Source organism: Urocitellus parryii, chromosome 5 (genome assembly GCF_045843805.1).
Source record: "Urocitellus parryii isolate mUroPar1 chromosome 5, mUroPar1.hap1, whole genome shotgun sequence".
NCBI lineage: Eukaryota > Metazoa > Chordata > Mammalia > Rodentia > Sciuridae > Urocitellus > Urocitellus parryii.
Genome location: NC_135535.1, coordinates 154,358,617 through 154,384,956, shown reverse-complemented (window position 1 = coordinate 154,384,956; position 26,340 = coordinate 154,358,617). Strand labels below are relative to the sequence as shown.

Sequence of the window (26,340 nt, the reverse complement as noted above, 5' to 3'; positions counted from 1 at the left end):
GTGGGGAAAGGAAATACAATAGATGCTGCCTATATTTATTACAATGAGCATTTGTAAATGATATTGTTGTATTCTACTCTATTAAATTTAGAAATGGTCTATCATAATTATGTTATTTATATGCAATAGGAAGTGTAAGTATATAATTATCTTCAATTCTCCATGTTTAACCAGAATTTATTCTGTGTTGTTTCAGTAAAATCTTATCAAATATTTGATAGTAACTCTCCACGTTGCAACTCATAGTGGTCGCCAGGCTATGGTTTTTGGGTGGTGGCATGAGTTAGAGTTGTTTTCCAGGCTGTATTTAAAAGTGGTTAGATTATTTAAAATAATCTCACACAATCATGAAATTCATCTGGAAAAATAGGAGACCCAGAATAGCAGAAGCAATCCTAAGCAGGAAGAGTGAAACAGGCGGTATAGCAATACCAGATTTTAAACTATACTACAGAGCAATAGTAGCAAAAACAGCATGGTACTGGTACCAAAACAGGTGGGTGGACCAATGGTACAGAATAGAGGACACAGAAACCAATCCACAAAATTACAACTACCTTATATTAGACAAAGGTGATAAAAACATGCAATGGAGAAAGGATAGCATCTTCAACAAATGGTGCTGGGAGAACTGGAAAGCCATATGCAACAAAATGAAATCGAATCCCTGACTCTCACCATGCACAAAAGTTAACACAAAATGGATTAAGGAGCTAGGAATCAAACCAGAAATTCTGCGTCTAATAGAAGAAAAAGTTGGCTCTAATCTCCACCTTGTAAGGTTGGGCTCCAAATTCCTCAATAGGACACCCATAGCACAAGAGTTAAAATCAAGAATCAACAAATGGGACTTACTCAAACTAAAAAGTTTTTTCTCAGCAAGAGAAACAATAAGATAGGTAAATACGGAAGAGGCTGTGAGGGGAGCCTGTGGCGTGTCAGCCGAAGGGCTCAGAAAACTTGCCTACTGTCCCTGCCTCCCACGGCCAGCACCCCTCAACCCAGGGCCTGGGGGTCTGGGGCCGGAACTGCCCTGGAGGAGGTGCAGACTCTGGTCCTAAGTCCCGGGTGAGCACTGAGAGGATCATTAGGCAATGGAGAGCTGACGTGGATCTGCAGCGAACAGTCTGGGCCTCTCAAAACACACACCGAGCCAGGATCGGCTGCATTCAAGCTCCCGTTCACCTGCTTCTTGCAGCCAAACTGCTGTGACTCAGCACTAACGATCCCGCTGAAACAACTGATCGGCCTTTCTGATCCTACGGAGGTAAATGCCAACCGAGCCTTCATAGGCGGTGGCCACAGGATTGAAACGGGGCTTGGGAGAGACAGATAGGACCCACCCGTTGCATTGGTCACCCGGCAAAGGGAATGAACTGTCACCATTTGCATGGGATACCACCATGACAGAGAACTGACGTCACCAAAACGTGGCGGAGGAGATAAATTCATTGAAACCAGCAGCAACAGGTGTGTAATCCTCTAGCGTTCCCTCTCCACACAGTGGGGAAACCTTAAGGGCCCCTCCCCCCTCCCAGCTCTCCCGTGAGCGAGATAGCCAGACCAAGGGAATCAGGAGTGGTGCGGGACTCGCGGCGCAGAACTCCCAGCTACCGCTCCCACCAGTGCTGACAACTGAGGTCCCTTGCACCAGCTACGGGGGGCGTGGCTACTGGAGGGCAAGCAAATTCGCTGGGGGTTCTCAGCCCCAAGCTCTACAAACTTAGGGTCCGAGGGAATGGCAAAAAGGGAGAGTGTGCCCAGGCGTTCATGAAAACAGAGCTCCTAGGAGCAGCAGACCTGGCGTGTAGCCAGTATTGTGGTGAGCATCACCGGTGAGCGGGGCCTGGCTCGAGGAAAAGTGGGGAAGTGACTAGACACAAGAGAAGGCCCTAGGCACTCAGGATTGGAGACCCGCCCAGTCTGGGAGGAAGAGCTGCTGCACAGTGATTGCTTACCACCTATTGAGAGAAGCTTGGCCCAGTGGGCACAGCTCCACCTACTGGAAGAGAAGTTAATCAAACTCTAAGACTGAATTTATTAATTTTTTTTTAATTTGGGTTTTTTTTTCATTTTCATTTTTTTGTTGTTTTGTAAATATTTCTTTTTTAATTTTCAAAAATTTTTTTAAAATTTTTTTTATTATTTATTTATTTTTTAAATTTAAATTTTAATTTTTCTTATTATTTATCTTTTCATTTCTTTTCAATTCTCTTATTCCCCCTTCCTTGAATTCTATCTGCTTACTCTCATTCTCTTTAGTGACTTCTTCCCTTCCCTTCTAATACCTTTTCTCCCAAGCATCAAATAAATTTATAGGAGTAAACAGTAACTCAGCAGTCAAACAGAACAAGAAGTAACATGAGCAGCATGAAAAAGCAAGGAAGAAAAGGAGTACAAACAATGCAGGACAGCCTAAATATTCAGGAGGACCTAGAGTCATCAGAAAAATGGTCATATAAGGAACTCAAGGAATACCTTAGACAGATAGAATGGAACCTTAAAGAGGATACAAGACAGCAAATTCAAACAGTGAAAGAATACATTGAAAATGAATTGCGTAAACAGATAAAAGAAGAAGTTAAGTATCTTTATCAGGAGATAGAGATTATAAAAAAATCAAACAATAATTCAAGAAATGAAAGAAACTATAAACCAAATTAAAAACTCAAATGAGAGTATAACTAACAGAGTGGAGCAAGTAGAAGCCAGAATGTCAGATAATGAAGACAAAATATATCATCTTAAAAAGAGTCTAGCCAACTAAGAAAGGCTGGTTAAAAATCATGAGAAAAACATCCAAGAGATATGGGAATAACAAAAAAAAAATTTAACAGTTATTGGGATAGAGGAAGGCACAGAGATTCAAACCAAGGGAATGAGTAACCTGCTGAATGAAATAATTACAGAAAACTTTCCAGAAATAAAAAAGGAAATGAATATACAAATTGTAGATGCATACAGGACACCGAGCACACAAAATCACAGTAGACCAACGCCAAGACACATTATTATGAAGATATCCAATATACAGAACAAAGACAAAATATTAAAAGTTACAAGAGAAAGGAGGAAGATTACATTAAAGGGTAAACCAATAAGGTTAACAACGGATTTTTCATAACAGACGCTGAAAGCAAGAAGATCCTGGAACAACGTATTTCAAACACTAAAAGACAATGGATGCCAACCAAGAATTCTCTATCCAACAAAATTAAGCTTCAGGTATGACAACGAAATAAAAATCTTTCTTGATAAACAAAAGCTTAAAGAATTTGCAGCCAGAAAACCAGCACTGCAAAGCGTCTTGAGTAAAACACTACACGAGGAAGAAATGAAAAACAATAACCAAAACCATCAGTGGGAAGTGCCTCGGTAAAGACAGAGGATGCGGGGAAAGCTAATCATGGAGAAACAAACTAAATTAGAAAAAAAAAAGATAAATAATCAAACATGGCAGGAAGTACAAACCATATATCAATAGTAACTCTAAACGTTAATGGCTTAAACTCTCCAATAAAGCAACATAGGCTGGTAACATGGATTAAAAAAAAAAATCCAACAATATGCTGCCTCCAGGAGACACATCTGATTGGAAAAGACATACACAGGCTGAAGGTGAAAGGTTGGGAAAAAATATACCACGCACACGGTCCTCATAAGCAAGCAGGGGTGGCTGTCCTCATATCAAATAAAATCGACTTCAAGACTAAGTTAATCAAAAGGGATACGGAAGTACATTATATACTGTTAAAAGGAACCATTCACCAACATGACATAACAATTATCAATATTTATGCACCAAATAATGGTGCTGCAACGTTCATAAAACAAACTCTCCTCAAGTTCAAAAATCAAATAGACCACAACACAATAATTATGGGTGACTTCAACACACCTCTCTCACCATTGGACAGATCCTCCAAACAAAAGTTGAATAAAGAAACTATAGAACTCAATATCACAAACAATAACCTAGACTTAACTGACATATATAGAATATATCAACCATCATCAAGTTGATATACTTTTTTCTCAGCAGCACATGGATCCTTCTCAAAAATAGACCATATATTATGCCATAGGGCAACCCTCAGTAAATATAAAGGGGTGGAGATAATACCATGCATTTTATTTGATCATAATGGAATGAAACTGGAAATCAATGATAAAAGAAGGAAGGAAAAATCCTACATCACATGGAAAATGAACAATATGTTACTGAATGATCAATGGGTTACAGAAGACATAAAGGAGGAAATCAAAAAATTCTTAGAGATAAATGAAAATACAGACACAACATATCGGAATCTATGGGACACAATGAAAGCAGTTTTAAGAGGGAAATTCATCACCTGGAGGTCATTCCTCAAAAAAAGGAAAAACCAACAAATAAATGAGCTCACACTTCATCTCAAAGCCCTAGAAAAGGAAGAGCAAAACAACAGCAAATGTAGCAGAAGGCAAGAAATAATTAAAATCAGAGCAGAAATCAATGAAATTGAAACAAAAGAAACTATTGAAAAAATTAACAAAACTAAAAGTTGGTTCTTCGAAAAAATAAATAAGATCGACAGACCCTTAGCCATGCTAACGAAGAGAAGAAGAGAGAGAACTCAAATTACTAACATACAGGATGAAAAAGGCAATATCACAACAGATGCTACAGAAATACAGAAGACAATTAGAAATTATTTTGAAAACCTATATTCCAATAAAATAGAAGATAGTGAAGGCATCGATAAATTTCTTAAGTCATATGATTTGCCCAGACTGAGTCAGGAGGATACACACAATTTGAACAGACCAATATCAATGGATGAAATAGAAGAGGCAATCAAAAGACTACCAACCAAGAAAAGCCCAGGACCGGATGGGTATACAGTGGAGTTTTACAAAACCTTTAAAGAAGAATGAATACCAATACTTTTCAAGTTATTTCAGGAAATAGAAAAAGAGGGAGCTCTTCCCAATTCATTCTGAGGCCAACATCACCCTGATTCCGAAACCAGACAAAGACACCTCAAAGAAAAAAAACTACAGACCAATATCTCTGATGAACCTAGATGCAAAAATCCTCAATAACATTCTGGCGAATCAGATACAAAGACACATCAAAAAAATTGTGCACCATGATCAAGTGGGATTCATCCCTGGGATGCAAGGATGGTTCAATATATGGAAATCAATAAATGTTATTCACCACATCAATAGACTCAAAGATAAGAACCATATGATCATCTCGATAGATGCAGAAAAAGCATTCAACAAAGTACAGCATCTCTTTATGTTCAAGACATTAAAAAAAAGTAGGGATAACTGGATCATACCTCGACATTGTAAAAGCTGTCTATGCTAAGCCTCAGGCTAGCATCATTCTGAATGGAGAAAAATTGAAGGCATTCCCTCCCAAATCTGGAACAAGACAGGGATGCCCTCTCTCACCACTTCTGTTCAACATAGTTCTCGAAACACTGGCCAGAGCAATTAGACCAACGAAAGAAATTAAAGGCATAACAATAGGAAAAGAAGAACTTAAATTATCACTATTTGTGAATGACATGATTCTATACCTAGAAGACCCAAAAGGGTCTACAAAAAAACTACTAGAACTAATAAATGAATTCAGCAAAGTGGCAGGATATAAAATCAACATGCATAAATCAAAGGCATTTCTGTATATCAGCAACAAAACTTCTGAAACGGAAATGAGGAAAAACACTCCATTCACAATATCCTCAAAAAAAAAAAAAAAAAAACTTGGGAGTCCACCTAACAAAAGACATAAAAGATTTATACAATGAAAACTACGGAACCCTAAAGAGAGAAGTAGAAGAAGATCTTAGAAGATGGAAAAATATACCTTGTTCATGGATAGGCAGAACTAACATCATCAAAATGGCGATATTACCAAAAGTTCTCTATAGGTTTAATGCAATGCCAATCAAAATCGCAACAGCATTTCTTGTAGAAATAGATAAAGCAATCATGAAATTCATATGGAAAAATAAAAGACCCAGAATAGCAAAAGCAATTCTAAGCAGGAAGTGTGAATCAGGTGGTATAGCGATACCAGATTTCAAACTATATTACAGAGCAATAGTAACAAAAACAGCATGGTACTGGTACCAAAACAGGTGGGTGGACCCATGGTATAGAATAGAGGACACAGAGACTAATCCAAAAAGTTACAACTATATTATATTTGATAAAGGGGCTAAAAGCATGCAATGGAAGAAGGATAGCATCTTCAACATATGGTGCTGGGAAAACTGGGAATCCATATGCAACAAAATGAAACTGAATCCCTTTCTCTCGCCATGCACAAAAGTTAACTCAAAATGGATCAAGGAGCTTGATATCAAATCAGAGACTCTGCATCTGATAGAACAAAAAGTTGGCTCGGATCTGCATATTGTGGGGTCGGGCTCCAAATTCCTTAATAGGACACCCATAGCTCAAGAGTTAATAACTAGAATCAACAAATGGGACTTAAACTAATTTTTTTTTTCTCAGCAAGAGAAACAATAAGAGAGGTAAATAGGGAGTCTACATCCTGGGAACAAATTTTTACTCCTCACACTTCAGATAGAGCCCTAATATCCAGAGTATACAAAGAACTCAAAAAATTAGACAATAAAATAACAAATAACCCAATCAACAAATGGGCCAAGGACCTGAACAGACACTTCTCAGAGGAGGACATACAATCAATCAATAAGTACATGAAAAAATGCTCACCATCTCTAGCAGTCCGAGAAATGCAAATTAAAACCACTTTAAGGTACCATGTCACCCCAGTAAGAAAGGCAGCCACTATGAAGTCAAACAACAACAAGTGCTGGCGAGGATGTGGGGAAAAGGGTACACTTGTACATTGCTGGTGGGACTGCAAATTGATGTGGCCAATTTGGAAATCAGTATGGAGATTCCTAGGAAAGCTGGGAATGGAACCACCATTCGACCCAGCTATTCCCCCTCTCGGACTATTCCCAAAAGACCTAAAAAGAGCATACTACAGGGATACAGCGTCATCAATGTTCATAGCAGCACAATTCACAATAGCTAGACTGTACAACCAATCTAGATGCCCTTCAATAGATGAATGGATAAAAAAATGTGGCATGTATACACAATGGAATATTACTCAGCACTAAAAAATAACAAAATCATGGCATTTTCAGAGAAATGGATGGCATTAGAGCAGATTATGCTAAGTGAAGTCAGCCAATCCCTAAAAAACAAATGCCAAATGTCTTCTTTGATATAAGGTGGGCAACTCGAAACAGAGCAAGGAGGAAGGGCATGAGAAGAAGATTACCATCAAACAGGGAGTAGAGGTGGGAGGGAATGGGAGAGAGAGGGGGAATTGCAGGGAAGATGGAAGGAGACCTGCATTGTTTTACAAAAATACATATAAGAGGATTTGAGGCGAAGGGGAGAAAAAAAATAAGAGAGAGAGAGAAATGTGTTATGGTAGATGGGGTAGAGGGAGGGGAGGGGAGGGGGGATAGGAAGGGGATAGGAAGGGCAGCAGAATACAACAGACACTAGTATGGCTGTATGTATAAACGTGGCTGTATAACGAATGTGATCCTGCAATCTGTACAAGTGGGAAAAATAAGAATTCATACCCCATTTGAATCAAATGTATGATATATGATATGTCAAGATCAATGTAATGTTTTGAGCAACTAATAAATCTCTGATGTTTAAAATTTAAAAAAAATTCCAAGCAGTTAGCACAAACCCTGTTTGATTTCTAGCTGGAAAAATAAATAAATAAATTAAATAATCTCACAGCAACTATGAGGCTTCACTTCATACATGGTGGATTATCATTGAATACTTTCAGAATATAAGCTGTATCTATTTAAATTTTTCTTACTCTAAATTTTAAGAAGTCTGACTATCCAGTCTTCGCAACACACACACACACACACACACACACACACACACACACATACACACATACATACACACACACGTCACAGGACTTTATGCTGTATTCAGAATGCCCCCATAGTAGCCTTTTGTATTGTTGCTGTTAGTGTTGGCTCCTGTTATTTCAGTTTTTTCAAAAGGGCCATACTACTGAAATTATTTTTGAACATCACTGCCTTCAATAAATTCTTAAAGAGGTAGAGTTTGCTTTTATATTTTATACATAGAATTAAGTGATACAAAAACCACATTGCTGCTATAATATATTCCCTTTCTTTTCAGTGGTCATTTCACATTTGTTTCTGTATGAAAAAACATTGGCACTTCGTTTTATTCTTGCTAGTCACAACATTTCTTGAGCTCTAGTGAGAAGACTCATAAACAAAGTGCCTATTGATTGAAGTTCATTTCTAAATAACACAATATGATTGCATACCAAAAGTTGAAATGCATTCTATTAAACAGAAATGTTAGACATTAATTGTTTAAAAAATGAATACTTCTTTCATGTACTAATTCTTAGACCTTTGCATGGATGGTCTCAAGTTTCATTATAATCTTTGGTCAAACAAGTGTTACCTTAGGCAATATATATATATATATATATATATATATATATATATATATATATATATATTTGAATAAATACATGTGTGCTTTTCACAGCATCAATGAGGTATAGTTAACATTTAATAAACTGCACATATCCAAAAAATACAATTTGGTATGTTTTATAGGAACACACATACAGCACTGAAGCTCTCAATGTAATAAAAATAAGAAACGTACATATCAAAACTAAATGCTCACTCTTACATCTTGCTTACGATGGATAATTTCTCTTCCAAATTCCATTTCTGTCACCAAATGTTAGGAAATTTCTAGAATGTTATATTAATGAGATTATACCCTATGTACTCTCATTTGGCTTCTTGTGTATAATTATTTTTAGAACAATACATGTTGTTGCTTGCATCAATAACGCATTTCTTTTTATTGTGGAATAATAGTGGGCATACCACTTATTAAATAATTTCCATGATAATGGATTTTTTAGTTGTTTCTAGTTTTGGGATATTAAAAATAAATCTCCTATGAATATTTGTGTACAAGTTTTTAAGTGAGTGTGTTTCTTTTTCTCTTTCTTTTTTTCAAAATCAGGACAAATAGAATGACCCAGCTCTATTGTGTGTATATCTATAATGTGTTAAGAAACACATTTTTAAAATCTAATTCTCCGTATTAGGCATCAGGTTTGTTTCCCCCGCTGGTCCTAATTCCAATGTTCAGGATATGTCTGTGTGGAAATCACACAATGCCTGTGCTGTGAACTAGTTTCACAGCCACTTACATCTCACTACATCTTATACAATGATGTATTCAATTTTTTTCTAAAAAATAGGTCTTTTAGTTTGGAGACTTAAGAATCTCTCTATATACAGAGCATAATTCTTCTTTAGGGGCTGTCAAAATATTTGTTTTGGTGCATTTCAGTGTTCTAGTTTATATATAAACTGCCAACTTAGGCTACTTTATTCTACTGGTATAGGGAATTCTTAAGTTTCATAAAGCAAACTTCAATCCAGCAACCCTGAATAATATCTCTAAAAGTCTAATATAGATCTGAGTTACTGTCTTATTGAGCAACACTCCCCCCAGTAATATGTATCTTCTTTCATATTTTTTACATTTTTTTTTAGTGCAGTGAAATAGGAGTGTCAGGTTTGGGCATCCTGCTTAGGCTTATATAACATCCATGGCTGGAACACAGCAGGGGCTTTTTATTTATTTATTTACTGCTTTATTGCTGTGCCTGGGATTACTTTGCAAATCTAGATAGATGAATTTGGTTAGGATTGTTGATATTATATCCTGCAGCCTTATGATTTCTGAAAGTAAAAGATTTCCTCTATGCTAAAAAATATATATATATATCTCCACTGGGAAGTCAAACCACAACTTTCCAATCCCTCAAAACCATTGCTATAGAATACTTTCATAAAACCAGTTTCCAGGATGTTGAAATGTGATACATGAAATAATGAAGCAATTGCTTCTACAAATCCACTGAACTCAAAATACTGTGCAGTGAGGGATAGTAGCATGAGGATCAGGTAAGAGAGCCTTCTTTGTATCTGCTATCCTAGTGGCCTTTAATGTTTGCTCTGATAATGAAGACATATGTTGCAATTTTCTTCTCACCTATTAGAAACCTTTGTCTGTGTTCACTTCAACCTCAAATATGCAACATTGATAGACCTATTGCAAGGTGACAAGGCCAGCTGTGCTCCCCTGCTGTGAGTTTTGCAATCTTGACCTTTTTTATTGTTGACTTGTCCTTGAAATGGTGCATTCAACCTTAAGAAGATTTTTCTTGCAAAGTTGATGCAAGTTTTTTTTTTCCTGGTGATTAAAACAATGAATATGTATTGTAAAAGTTTAGAAACAAATCAGTTATAAAGAAGAAAAGCTACACATACCATTCCATAGCTCATAGATGATAATAAAATGTTGATATATTTTTTCAGTTTCTCTCATATATGTGTATATATACATTCACTTAAAAGTATATTTCAAGCGTATTTTATCTGCCATTAAGTATACTGTGAAGCTCAAATTTTAGTATCGATAAATTAGCCTTTTTTGGTTTTGCAAAAAAGAAATTAATTAACTTCACATTAGGTAGTCCCTCTCCAACTATCTATGATAAGGATATAATAATAAATTCATAAATTCACATGAATAGTGTTGATTTGCTTATGGAGTTTGATGCAAATAATGAGATTTTCCTTACTCAACAACACTAGAATTGAACAGTAGCAGTGTTCTGATTTTTGTTCAGACATTCAGACCTAAGAGTTGAAGGTCAAGTGTATTATTTACCAGATATGATTTCTAGTTGAAGGTCATCTGCTGCTCTACTCTTGTTATTATTCTTACAGGGTTTTTAACAGCAGCATACCTCCCACTTATATAGCAATAAGAATAATTGCATTGCTATAATTATCAATCCATCAATTACTGTGTCTAAAGAACATTCATATCATCCTATGTAATGCTGGACAAAACAAGTTTAGAAAGTGGTTTCTTATTTCCTGATTTGTAAATAGCCAAACAAAATTTGTGACCCGAAATTATTTTCACCATCTACAAATAAGGTTATCCTACCATTCAGTTTTCTTAAATGAATATGCATCATCTTTCCTGATGCATCGTGATTAAACCTTAAATAGGCTTGTGGAATTGATAAGAGAATTGAATGAGTTTTATAAATCATTAGACCAATCTTTCATTTACTTTGGAGGAAGCAATGTTCTCAACAAAGTAAGTACTTTTTTGATGTCACAAGATATTAAAACAGTGTTTGACCTAAAATCAGATATTCAATCTTTATATTATGTTCTGCCATTGATATTGCAAGTCACTTACCTTACTTAGGTTTTCTGTTCACAATTTGGAAATAGGTTATAAATTCACAGCTCTGTCCCACAATACTGTTAGTCCTTTAGTAGTTTTGCTGATTCATATAGTGTAATTCAAAGAGAACTTAAAGGCAAAGGAAAAGAAAGGGAATGATAGGAATAGAAAGAAATGACTCTGGAGCACTTCTCAGGTTCACAGGCACACTTATACTCATGATGTGGGTGAAAATTGAATTCATCTCAAGCTTGTTATAAGTTAGAGCCAGGAAATCAGCCTGAGATATAAGTGGGATTGCTTTTAGCAAGGTTTTCAAAGACAATATCTTATTCTAGATAGGCAGCAATGGAGCAATGAGAAAAGGCTGAATTACCTATTTGCTCCAGACACTAATTTTACTGTGGTCCAGAAATCATATCGGGCAAAAGAAGGAGTGGATTCAAGACCTAAAAGGAAGGAATTAAAGTCTGGTGTTATGATGCTTAAAGCCCTGAAACACCTGACCTGCCTTATTCTCAGACCAGGATACTCATGCTATTTGAAGTTTATTTTCTCCATTTCTAAGTTTTAACTGTTCAATTTACATATTTATCATGCATTTGTGGCTAGCAACCTACCTGATCCATAAAAAGGTCCTGGACCCTATGTTTTAAGTAGCTCTTTATTAGTTATATCAGACAAGTTCTGTTAACTCTAAGTCTCAGTTTCCTCAACCATGGTATTAAAATGACAACATTTGCCTCTCGGGTTTATTGTTAAAGTTGAATGAGAGAAGAAATGTGGAATAACCAGGCACAGTTTTGCTAATGAATTATATTATGCCCTTAATTAAAAATGATTACCTCATTTTTCTGTTCTCAAAGAGATTGCTGTTAAAGATCCTGATTTGAGTCTGGATATTTCTAATATTTGAACTCTCCAAAAATATGCTTTCACCCAAATCTTATTCTTCATGGCTTCATTAGTTTTTCATGTCTTTATTTAAAGTTCCATCTGGAATACCTCTTATGACAGTTTTCATGAATTAGATATGCAACTCTGAGAATCAGAGTTATACTGTCAACTCTTCTGGTGGTTGAATAAGTACAGATGATGTCACTTTCATTTGTGAACCTCTTGCTGATTTTCTCTGTGCTTTTCTACAATTATTTGCTTCATTGATGTCTTAGGAGCAGAAGAAGGACTGCCCACAAATTTCCTGAGAGAAATTGGACTGAGGCTAAATAGGATTTACCCTGTGTGATTTCATAATTGCTTGAGTCCTTTGAAAAGCCTTACATAAACATGAATGGCTATAGTTATCTGCTATGATAATCATGATAATTCAGCCTCAACCACATGCATCCAATATTTGGATATTAGATGACTGCTGGTTGGTGTAGGTTTCTAAGTGGTGACCTAAGAGAAAACATATGAACAACTAAGGGTTCTGTCCTCTTAGAAATATTCTACATGCTCACCATTTATCTACTCAAGTCATCCTCTTTACCACATATTTAATGATACTGTTTTGTAACTTAAAGATTTTTTTTTACTTTAGGATATATTTTTGTAATATACAATTTAGACTTGTAAACTGTATTTCAATTATTGAAAGCTGTACTCATTTAGGCTCCTTAGTTCCTAGATCCACATGGATAATTCATATGGAGTTATAGTCTAAACATGGTAGGAAAGAAAAAGTGGCTTGTGAAATATACAGATTTCTTTTTTCTGTTACAGTAAAATATGCCACTTTTTTGATAGGATTGACATTGAATATGTAGGTAATGTTGGGTAATATGAACATTTTAACAATATAAATTCTTCCAATGCGTGAGCACAGGACATTGATTTGTGTCTTCTTTAATTTTCTTAGGCAATGTTTTCTAGTTTTTAGTCTTTTAAGTCATTAATTCCCTTGGTTAAGTTAGTCCAAAGTATTTTAATCTATTTAATGCTGTTGTAAAAAGGAATAGTTTCTTAATTTTTTTCTAATATAATTTGTTATTAGTGTGTATAAACACAACTGATATTTGTATATTGATTTTATATTCTTCAGTAAGTTTCTATGTTTTAGTGAGTTTTTTAGGTTTTCTACATATGATATTTAATAATGTCCAAATGTTATTTTACTTCTATTTTTCTGATTTGAATATCAGAAAAAATATATATGTAAATATTTTTTCTCTTGCTTAGTTGCTCTGGCTGGGACTTCCAGTACCATTGTGAATAAAAGTAACAAGAGTGCTCTGTTCCTCACCTTTAAGGAAAACCTTTTAGTTTTTCACTGCATATCATGTTAGCTGTGGGCTTTCCATAAATGATCCTAAAATTTATGTAGGACGACAAGGGACTCTATCAACAAAATTTTGAGAAAGAAGAACAAAGTTGGAAGTGTCATATTGTATTATTAGTTTAAAAATATATTAAAAATATATAATGATTTAAACAATATGGTACTGGCAGAAAATATACATATTTACCAATGTAAAGGGATACAAAGCTCATATATAAACTCACAAATGTACAGTCAACTGAGCTTCAATGAGAGTACTAAGAATTTACAATAGAGAAAGTAGTCTTTTCAATATGGTGGTGGGAAAACTGGATTTCCACATGCAAAAGAATGAAATTGAAGCTATGTTACACTATGCATATAAAAAAAAGACTTAACCCTAAGATCTGAAACTTAAACTCCTAGAATAAAATATGGGGGAAATGCTTTATTACAATTGTCTTGAAAATGATCTCATGGATATGACACCAAGAGCACAATGAACAAAAGCAAAAGTAAACAAGGATGACTATGTTAAACTAAAAATATTCTGCCTAGAAAAATGAACAATCAAAAAATAAAAAGGCCAATCTACAGAATGGGAAAGTATTTACAAATTAAGTGTGTGCTAAGGGGCTCCTACAAATAACAGCACAGGAACAACCCCCAAATTACCTGCTAAATGGAAAAATGACTTGAATAGACATTTCCCCAAAGAAGACTTGTAAATATCCATTAGGTGTACCAAAAAGAAATGTTAAACATTATTGATTTTCATGGAGCTGAAAAGCAAACCACAAGGAGATAACATCTCACAACTCTTAGGATAATAATCAATCAATAAATAAACAAGTTTTAGTGAAAATGTGGAGAAATTATAAATGTTATGGAAAACAGTGTGGAGATTCATCAGAACATTAAAACAGAACTATTTATGATCCAGCAATCTCACTTCTGGGTATATATTCAGAAGAATTGAAATGAGGATCTCAAAAAGAGATCAGCATTCCATATTCACTGCAGCATTAACCAACATAGGAAAATAACCTAAATATCCTTGGGTAGATGAATGGATAAAGATATTTGGTAAATACGCAAAATGAAAAATCATTCAGCCTTAAAAAGAAAGGAAATGCTGCCATATTCAACAGAAAAGACAAACATGGACAACATTATACTATGTAAATCAATAATAGTAGGACAAGTACTACATGATTCCACATAGATGAGATCACCAGAAGTCACCAAATTCATAGAAAAAATGAGTAGAATGGTGGTTCTCAGGGGTTGGAGGAGGGGAACATGGGGTTACTTTCAAATGAGTGTGAAGTTTAAACAAATTTTATTATATAATTTTGTTTATTTTCATTAAATAATGAAAGTTAAAAGCAAGTTCAGCAAAATAAAGGCAGCTTGTAAAATATTGGTATTAAAGTGGCAGAATTTTTCTTTTTTAAAACTAAATAGTGTTCTTTTGTTTATCTGTATATTTATCTGTCCATTTTTCTGATACTGGACACCTAGGTTGAGTCCATCTCAACCAAAGATTCCTTTGGGTATTATTTTCACCAAACAAAAAAATGATAAATACATGAAGTGATGAATTGTTTAATTATCTTGATTTAATCATTCCATAGTATAAGCATATAATAAAATATGACATTGTGACCCATGAATATATAACATAACTAATTTTTTATCACTTGATGGAATCAACCTAGGTTTCCATCATCAGAAAATGGACAGATAAATATACACATAAACAATGGAGCACTATTTAGCTTTAAAAAGAAAAATTATACCTCTTTAACACCAATATTTTAAAAGTTGCCTTTATTTTGCTGAAGGCATTACAACCATGTTTGTAATTTAATTTTCACAAATCTTCTGATATCTTCTTCACATGGTTTTAAAAAATATTTTTAATTGTAAATGGACACGATATCTTTATTTATTTTCATGTGGTTCTGAGGATTGAACCCAGGGCCTCACACCTGTGAGGCAAGCACTCTACCACGGAGCTACAGCCCCAGACCCTTCATATAGTTTTGTTAAGATTATAATAAATAGAATGTACTCTTCTGTCTTGTAACCACAATGGAATCATGGGGCATGAATTTTAGTTTATGTACTTCTTTTAGCCCAACTCAATTTCAACCTTGCTCATAGAAAATTTAAATACAGTCTTATTTCCACCACCTGTGTTGAGCTAGGTGAGCCAAAGTTCTGGAGCAGTGATGCTCAAACAAAGGTGACCTCTCCATGACCAGAAAATATTTGCCAATCTACAGATAATTTTTATTGTTAGGGATCTGATTTTGAATATATATATTTGAATTATATATTGAATATATAATGTTACTGTCCTAAAAAGGTTTAATATATTTCCACATGCACTGCTTTCTTTAACCACCAAATAAGAGATCTCTTTGATTGGATTTTAATCATATGTAAGACTAAAATTATTTCTTAAACTGGTACTAGCAAAGACTCACTTTGGCATAAATTCTCAGAGATGGTAGAAATAACTTGCTTCCTCTAAATTGGGCTGTCTCTAAATTTGACCAAAATGAAAATGGCTCATTTTTTTCCAAAAAGAGTGTTAATAAAACTAGGCTTTAATCGTTGTATTTATATCAGAATTTGGGAAACTTTTTTAATATTTTCTATTTATACTCTTGCTTATTATGAAGGTATCCTTGGGCAGTCCAAAAGTGATCTGAAATAGGCTGTTTCCTCAGATCAATTTAACTATAGGCAGCTAGCAAAGTCACATAAATCCAGAATAATATCTGAAGACACTGAGGTACAGAAATATTTGGTGACTTGCCTACAGTCCCTGACCAAGAACAAATTTGGATTAAAATGAAGGTATATAAGTTTACATTAATATTTTATTAAAAAATATAAAGAAGTTTGTTGGGTTGCAGGATAGGCTAGGATAGTAGAGCAAGGAGCAGAAATCGCCCTAGCTATCTCTCTGGGCTAAATTCTTAAGGTACTACTGAAGCTCAGAACAACTTTCAAGGTTGGTAATATTATTCACATTTTTTCTCAAGGAAACCAAAGTTTATAAGGTATACAAATTTCTCCAAATCCCATAATCATTCATTTGATGGCCAGAATTCAAATTTAAATTTTCATTATTCAACAGTATATGCCATTTCCTCTAAGATAATCAATCTTCCATCATGGAAATAAAATTGATTGGAAGTGCACTCCCACACGTGCGTATACACAGACACACACACACACACACACACACACTTCTTCCAGATGTTTAGGTTTCTAACATCACTGATTGAGTAGAAGCCTGCTTTTTGTTGTACCTGTGTACTGAAGATGGAATTCAGGGACTCAAACATGCTAAACAAGCATTCTACCACTGAGCTACACCCCCAGCCCTTTTTATTTTATTCTGAGACAGGGTCTTGCTAAGTTGCCAAGACTGTGATAGATCCTCTTGTCCCAGTCTCCCAAGTACCTGGGCTTATGCGCTTATGCCAGGAAGTCTGACCTGTTATTTTTAAGAGTACCCAATAAGATAGTCCATCATCACTCCTCCCTTTTAAAAAAATTATACTTTCTATTATTTTTTTAGTGCTAAAGAAGTTGATACGACTCTCAAAATGTGATTATAGAACCCCTCTTTCTTATTTTCCATTTAAATTGTTACATTATATATTTACGTTTTTATTTTCACAAAACCATCCAGCTTCTTGCCTTAAAGAATGTGAAATGCTGCCAACAAGTGTGATGAACACTCTCCCACTGATTGTGTTCATAAAAAGAAGAGGTCAATCTTGGTGCCATTTGCAAGAATGCTATTAGTTCATGTTAAAGACAAAGAAAAACACAGAAGTATTTGGGAGTGATTGGTAGGCTTATCCCTTTCATCACCAACAAAAATGCCACTTGTGACTTCTGACAGCTACTGGTTGCTCTTAGTTTTTGTTAAATTTATTTTGGAGTTGAGTAAAATTTTGGGACAATGATGAAGTTATGTGTCACTGATATCGTGATATGTTATACAATTCAAATAATAAACAGCGACTTTTATAAGACACAGCTCATAGAAGTAATATCAGGAGGCCTTCATTTGCAAAACAACGGGATGCAAAAAAGGGCATTTAATCTACCACATTTACTCACATATTATAGGGCTTGGTGATATGTTAAGCAGGAATATTGCAAAGATGCCTTATCAAGAATATTTTGAGAAGAATACACAAAACAACTAATAATGTAATGTGTGATTTTGTAAAAGTTCCATAGTGGTGAACTCACACTATTAATATCTAAGAAGAGAGAATTGCCTTGGGATCATTGCTTCTCACAGTTTCAGCAGAGAAAGACTGTAAAATGATCAACATACAGATAGCAAATACTCCGCACGTTGAAGGCTTTGCTGAGAGGAGGAATAACAGTATGTAATAGAAGTCAGTTGAAATAAGTGCAAAAGTTCCCTTTGCAGATGGTGGGTGATAATGAGTGCAAATGTTTGAGAACAAAGGAAATGCTAGTTAAAGATCCATGAGATGACACAAAATTAGAATCCTTTAGAGGATAGTTAATTGGTAGTTCTGTTCTGCAATATTATCTAGTCTTCTATCCCCATCTCTAGATTGGTCCCAAGGAAAGGTAGGTCCTTAGCAGATGTGAAAATACACAAATACCTCTGTGCATAGCAAGGTTTAAGGGAAACCAGGGAGGCCAGTCTTTAATATTCACATGTGCATAAGATTTGCGGTACCAACAGGTTTTTGGTTGTTCTTCATAAGACTTAAATATTTATTTTCTAAGTTTGTCACCAGCACTTTGTAACAAAAGAATCACAGTAAAAATTGTGACCACATAAGCTAAAACAAATATTAGAATAGTTCTTGTTAAATATTTTTACCTGTATTTGCAATAATGACAGATACCTTTATATTATTGTTGCCCTCAGACTAAGGGTTTGAAAATATTGAATTGGGAAAATCGGCACAAAACAAAATATCTCAGTTTGAAATGTGAAAAACAGAAGCACAGTGAAAAGTATAGTTAGGATAAGTGTTTGTGGTGAATCTGTTTTGCTTTGTTACTGGCTCCGCTAATTTTGCTTCATTCATTCTTAATATATAGCTTTAAGACATTCAACAGGGCCAATTAGGTACTTGCTTCACTCAGTAGAAGGTTCAATAAATTAGCTGCCTAATTCAACAAACAATAATAATAATGTATGATGAGCACTATGATGGTAAAAGTAGGGGGGACCAGGAAACACTTGTCAGAGCTGTCCAAGCCAGTCCAGAGATTTCCTGAGCAAGACACCTCATTGCAAGGGGTGTTGAAGGTAAAATTAATTAAAGGAATAAACACTAACAATTTAAAATATACACATATATTTAAGTAAAATAATTTATTACAACCTAGAAAACTTTACTTAATATTTTTTCATGGAATTTTGATGATTTATGATTTTAATGGTAATTATCTGATTTACTTATTACTATAAACACATTGGTTTGGGGTAACCATGTAGTGGGTAGCTTAATTGCTATTCACTAAGGGAATACCTTCCTTCTGATCATTTTTTTGCTTTCTTTTTATTTCAAAATTTATTGGAATGTGACTCAAATACCATAAAATTCACCATTTGAAAATATAGAACTTAGTTTTTTAATACCACTATTTAATTACAGAACAATGCTATCATTCCAAAGAGAAATCACATTCCCCTTAGCAGTTACTGCCCCTTCCTCTTTTCCTCCATAGCTATTAGAAACAACTAATCAAGTCTGTAGATTCTCCTATTCTAGATATGTCACATAAATGAGCTACTGTCATATGTGATCTTTTATGATTGACTTCTTTTACTTAGCTCAATGTTTTCAACGTTTACCCATACTGCTGCATATTTCAGTACTTTGCTGCTTTTTGTGGCCAAATAAAATAATATTGTATAGATATACCATATATTTTTATCCATTGGTAGATGTATTTTTGAGGTTTTTTTTCCTACTTTTTAACTATTACAGATAATGCTTCTATGAATATTGAGTGTAAGTTTTTTAATAAGGACCTATGCTTTCATTCTCTTGGGTATACAAATAGAAATGGGACTGTTATATGTTAACACTATGATTACCCTTTCAGGTACTGACAATCTGTTTTCCAAAATAAGCATTATTTTGCTTTCTTTTTATAGACCCCAGAGGAACTGGAGGATGTTTCTGACCTTGAAGAAGATCATGAGGTCCGCAGCCACACCAGTGTTCAGACTGAAGGGAAAACAGACCGGGTATGTTGCCTTCCTAGAGGGAAATCTGGGCTGTGTCCTTTCCTTGTCAATCTAGGCAGCCTCTCCCAGGTGGAAATCTTGGATCCAGATCTGGTTTTGTGGAGCATAGGGAGAAAACCCTTAGGACACAGAGGAGCTGCAGCAAAAATAAATTATTTCCTTACCTTGAGAGCTCACAGTGAGGCCATTTCAGGTCATATAGGGAATCACTCCATACTGCTTTTGATTTATATAGAATCCATGTGAATATAAAAGTGAAATATGTACATATTTGTTTAGGGAAGAATAGAGAAATCAAGAAGTTGTAAATATACTTTGAAATTCTAGGGGGAAAAAAGACCCTACCCAATCAATACTCCTTACTTCTCTTCTGGTTTGCAATCACCTTTTCTGCAACTACTCCTAACACACACACACACACACACACAGACACATACACCCCAAAATATGAATGCCCATTTCTGAATTACTCTGACATTTTGTACTTCTCTTTACTCACATCCAAACTGTGTAAATCTGTGACAGTTTGGCATTCTAGCCACTGATAGCTTGCAACTGCAGACCTGACCACATAACCTGTATCTGAAATCCAGAGAGTAGAGCACAGCAGCTAAGACTGCCTGGGAATGCACCAGAATCAGCCATCACATTTTGTATTGCAAGAAAATTAGCCTCTCTCTATCTCAGCTCCATCAATTGTGAAGTGAGGATACTACTAATACCCATTATATGAGGGTTATTGTAGGAATTAACTGAGTTCCTAACAGAGAAATTACACAGTACCTAGTTCATAGTAAGTTCTTGATAATGATAAGTAGTTATTATTAGTAGGAGCAATAGTATGAACACAATAAGTATCATTGTTACTATTGTTATTTGGTAAATTCAGTTGCACAAAATTTGGAGTGGAAAGAAAATATTTAATATTTCTGTGCCCTGTTCCCTTGTGGATCTGTCTGTTGTTGGTACACTTTTATATGGAAAGGCTTGGGTACACTGTATGTTTTGTAGCATTACTTCTACACAGCCTCCTTAGAAGAAATTGAAGCAAGGATCTGTTTGGCATATCCCAAGTCACAAATGCATGTGTCTCTCCATAAATAAGAATACTGACATTCTCTGAAATGCTTCCATATGCTATTGTATTCTATGGTTTGTGAAATATGATTTGAAACAAACTTTACACTTTACCAAGTTTTACTCTTAAATTTTCGCATTTCTGTTTTCTAAGAATGAAAATAAGGTAAATAAATTTTAAAATATCTAATTTTAACAGATAAGCATGTTTTGTTACTTTTCTTTTTATTTCCTTTTTTAGTCCCACAACTTACCACGTAAAAGATGTTTTGTTTCTATTTTCTTTCTGTTGGTATGCTTTCACATACATGAATAAATACTAAAAAAAAATACTTTTCAAAACATACTGATATCTTTTTAATTAATAGTAACCCTAGCATTTATGCATTTTATAATTAAATAAGTATTTTCTCATTTAATATAAAATACATAAAATATTATAAGATATAATATAAATATATATGTTAATTTTGGCAAATTCTATGATCTCAAATATTCATATTGCCTAGAACTAGTATTGATAAGTCAAAAAACCTGTTTGTTTGTTTAGAAATACTGTTTTTTTCCAGTTATGGTTGTAGGAATATTGTTTGTCTTTCAGTTGAGCACAATGTTCAACAAAGAGACACCTTTAGGGGTGGGAGGGAAAGGGAGGGGGCAGGGGATTAGCAAGGATGGTGGAATGTGATAGACATCATTATACAAAGTACATGTATGAAGACTTGAATTGGGTGTCAACATACTTTATATATAAACAGAGATACAAAAATTGTGATATATATGAGTATTAAGAATTGTAATGCAAAAAAAGAGAGAGAGGCAGGGGGGGGGGATTCACCTGTATCACACAACCCAACAGTTAGTATTTGGTAATACATTGGGCAATGCCCCTATCTTGAGTTTCCATTTCTTGCTGATTATTTGAGTTGTCATTCCTTTAGAAGCCAGTTCATGTTAGAAACTATCTGGGGCTCACAGCATCTAGATTTAATTTCCTTCAAATCTAGCTGGCATCATTGGTAAGATGAAATCGTACAAATGGCAGTGGAATTGGAAAAACTTTTTGCTAAAGGTAAACTGCTTGTGCTTTCAGTGAAGTGAGTGATGTGAGTCACTGGAGGCAGGGGTAGGTGTCAGGGCTTACAATATCATTGATGGGAGTAAGTTTTATTAAAATAAAGGCACTTTTTAGAATGCTGTGATTAGGACAAACATAACTAGGTTCTTATTCTGACTCATAGTATGCAGACAATGAAGCCTTGGTTAAGGCCCTTAACATTTAGAAACTTCATATTTCTTAATCTGAAAAATGAGAATAATACCATATTTTCTCACAGAATCTTCCAAAAAATTATTACTTGGGAATGTTTTTATGAACTTTAAAACTATGTAAGAAAATCATTTTTTTTCTTATCATTATTTTCACTTGTATTTTTATTCTTGTTCAAATTTATATAGTTACTAATCTAGCAAGTGGGAAATGGTTATTACTACATATCAGTTCACTTAAGATATAAAGTTAGTAGGTTGAGTCCTTTACTAAAAATACAAATAAACCGCCAGCACCACAATAAACTGATACATCATTAATGGAATGAAAGAGAAAATAGAACACAGGATGCAACAGCTGCTTTACAAGATCATGAAACAAATATTCTTTTAAGTTTTAAAGAGTAGTATAGAACAATAACACTATTAATGTCTATCCACCTTATGGTTTTTATTATAAATATTTAACTCTCAAATGTGGAGATGGGTATCTTACATCTTTTCTCAGCCCAAATCACCTGACCAGACCCAAGATCCAATATTATGGTTCAATAGGTTTTATATTTTCTACCAGATGTCTTTTATCCTTAACATTCCATATTCCTTATGATACAATGATGTTCTGTCATTCAGTCTCAAATCTACCTGGGACCTTACCTTTGCTTTCTACTTGGAATTACTGCCATTTGTGTCCATTGGACTGTGTGTATCTTTTGACACATTTCATAAGTATAACCACTTTGAGAAGATCTTGTAAGATTTTGAAGTTAGTCTTTTGAGAATTATTTGATCTCTATGCTGTGCTTACTGTGGAATTCCTGGTTATTGCACTAAACAAGGGTCTAGATTTCTTTTTGTTTGATGCTATTATGAAAAAGTAAGTGTCTTTTTGGTTCTTCAGTTTGGCACATTTTGCTGTATTGAACATGGAATGTGCTAGAACCAATTTCAAATACTGTTTAGTAAAGGAATGACAGTCATTTATTATAATTTTATTTTTTGCATTGTACTCCTAATAACTTTGGTGCAATATCATCTGTGATTGTTGTAATCAGTGGCAAATGCCCCTGGGATTTGTAAAGGTCAGTAACTAACAAAGAATGACTTAGAGTCGGTGGTCAATGAGAGAAAAATATTAAAATACCATTGGTACATGCCTTATGAAGTGGCAATGGAACAGCAATGGAAATAGTGATTATCTTAATTATTAAACATAAACATACTCGGGATGAAGCTGTGGTTATGTCCACTGATTGAGCATTCCTGAGTGATACAGGACTTTGTGTTATAGGCTCACAGAACATCCTTCCTAGGGCTTGTTTATTTTATTCATACTTTCAGCAAAGATGAAATAGGCATCTTTTATCTTGAAAGTTCAGAGTTTAAAAAGGTATGAAAAATAGGCTTCTGTTAAGATAATCAAATTCCTAAACTGAAAATAAGATGTCTTGCAAGTCCCAAAAGCTTCTTTATAGAGTATACTAAATGCATGCTAAAATTATGTTTTCTCTTCAAACAAAGCAGTGGCAGCTACCATTTTATACATTATACTTACAGAACATCTCCAAATTGAATGTTATTTAACAAAAACTCAATTTTTTAAAAAAATTCATTGCTTTTGCAAATTAGAGCATTAGGGTCAAAGAATCTAAGTAGCTTATGCAAGACATATTGACTGAGACCAAATCCCAGGTTTTCTGGCTCCAACCACACAATGTTCCCAGTACTTATGAACTTGGTAGTGTCTCCTCTCCACCTACAATTTCACTGTCCTACTGTTGCTATATTTTATGGTACAGAGTTAATGTTATAATTATTTACTGTGAACATGATTTGTGAAAGTAAAATTCATAAACCTGAAATCAAATCTATTAGAACTTTGAAAATTTTAAATACCCCAATCTACAATCTTCCATTAACAATCAAACCAGTTTGACAATTATATGGAAACTACCTAGTGATACCTAGACCTTGGCAAGTCTCCACTGGTGGATCATTCTGCCTTGATGACTGTAGTATCAAGCAAGTGGTCACATAATGGGGGTCCTTGTAGTGTTAGAATCCAGAGTCTCCTAGCATGGAATTTAAAAAAGCAGAGGCTCTTCATTCAGTCTCTCATCAATTTGACCTTCATAATGTTTCAATAAAAGGAGAATTCTAATTTCTGTTTTCTTGGGTTTGTTTTCCAATCGGGGCACAGTAGGAGTAAAGATTCAGGAAAGTGTTTAATTACCAGTAGGGAACCATTTGGGAGACTATTCCCTAAGCCAACTTGGATGAGAATTACATTTAGAAAGATGCAATAAAATGGGTTGCTACAGAGTTTGGGAGTGAAATCCAAGAGCAAGTGACACATGTTTGCTAGCACTGTTTTATAATGTAGAAGTCATGATTATGGGATTTGGAGTCACATAAACATAGATTCAAATCTTAGTTGTACTAATTACTAACACTATGACTTTGTAAAATTATATTCAATTTTATCATTTGTGAATTTTGATAACAAAATTTTTCATAGGGATTGTCAAAGATTAAATTAATTATGTGAAAAATATAGTTGAGTTCCTAGCACATATAAAGTGCTTAAAAATCTTAATTTTATAAAACAGATTACATATATTCAGACTTGTATATGCTAGTGTTATGCAAACTGTCCTTGATTTACGACAATCTGTTTTAATGATTTTGACTTCATGCTAGGATGAAAGCAATAGGTAATTAGAAATCATACTTTAAACTTCAAATTTTGATCTTTTCCCAGATAATGATATGCTGTATGGTACTTTCTTGCAATGGTGGTCAGTAACAGAAAGCCCTAGCTCTTGTCAGCATATGATCATGAAGGTGAACACCCATTCCTCTACAGTGTATTTCGTGCCAGGCTATGATGTTTGCTAGGTTAGGTTCATTAGATGAATTTCTGACTTGCAGTATTTTTAACTTTTGATGAGTTTCTTGGGTCATAACCCCAACATGAGATGAGTTGCATCTCTATCTTGACTTCCTTTTGAATATCTTTGTAAATACAAATCTCATGGTATATTGATATAAGAACAGAGTAGTCCTCATTTATTCATGATTTTACTTCCTGGGGTTTCAGTTACCCAGTTCAGTTCCACTGCTCCAAAAGTTTTAAATGGAAAACTACAGAAATAAACAATTTATAAAATTTAAATTGTATGAACTTGTTATTCTGAGTAGCATGATGAAATCTCATGTCGTCTTACTGGGCCCCAACTAGATGTAGAATCCACCTTTTGTCCAGCCTATCCAGCCTCTCTGTACTACCTGTCCTTTAGTTCCTGAGTAACTGTCTTTTTACTTTTCTTTTTTCTTTTTTGGTGGTTTTTGGGATTGAACCCAGGGACTTGTGCATGTGAGGCAAGTACTCTACCAACTGAGCATTTTTTTATTTTCTTCCCCCTCTCCCCCCCCTGCAAAGGAAGGCCATTAAGGGCTACCCTAAGAGGCTAGGGAAGATGGCACTTATGTGGTTCCTAATTTTGTCAATACATTTATATATTCACATAGGTAATGTGGAGCTAAAATAGTGATTTCACAAAAGCTACTCAACAGTAAAATAAAGCAGACCATCAACCCTATATCTGTTTTCTTCAACACTTATTGAATTCTGGGCCTTGCACTGGAAATATTTCCCTTTAGTAATTTGGTGATCTGTGGTATCTGTCTCTCTCAAATTTTCAGCCACCTTAATAAGGTTATATGGGTCTTGGATTCTTAATTTTTGTGATATATTCTGGTTGTAAAGAAGGGTAAAGGTAATCTTATTCTGATATCACAGGCATGTTCAAGTTTTCAAATAGACATTTAAAAATGTTCACCTTCCATTTCTCTACCCCTGTCCAAGAAAAACAGGCTGCAGTATTTCTTTTTTTGCCCATGTACCTTAAAAACCAATAAAATCTAAAAATAAGATCAAATTATTTTTTTGTCTTACACAATTTAAACTTTGTTCATAGTTTCTCAGAGAGGAGGGGTAAAAAGTGGGTCCCCTTTAGCAGGATTTAATGGGACCAGATTTTTTATTTAAAGACATTGGAGGCTGTGGTCTCTAATTGCTGGAAATGAG

At 34.6% G+C, this 26,340-nt stretch overlaps 1 protein-coding gene across 1 annotated transcript in view; it reads left to right on the top strand.

Annotated features, from left to right (window-relative positions):
* Positions 1-26,340, top strand: part of Ctnna3 (catenin alpha 3) — a 1,674,700-nt gene that overhangs the window by 1,498,638 nt on the left and 149,722 nt on the right. The window contains exon 14 of the mRNA XM_026394645.2: positions 19,812-19,904. Coding sequence (XP_026250430.2) covers positions 19,812-19,904 — 93 coding nt within the window. The remainder of the gene's footprint in view (positions 1-19,811; positions 19,905-26,340) is intronic.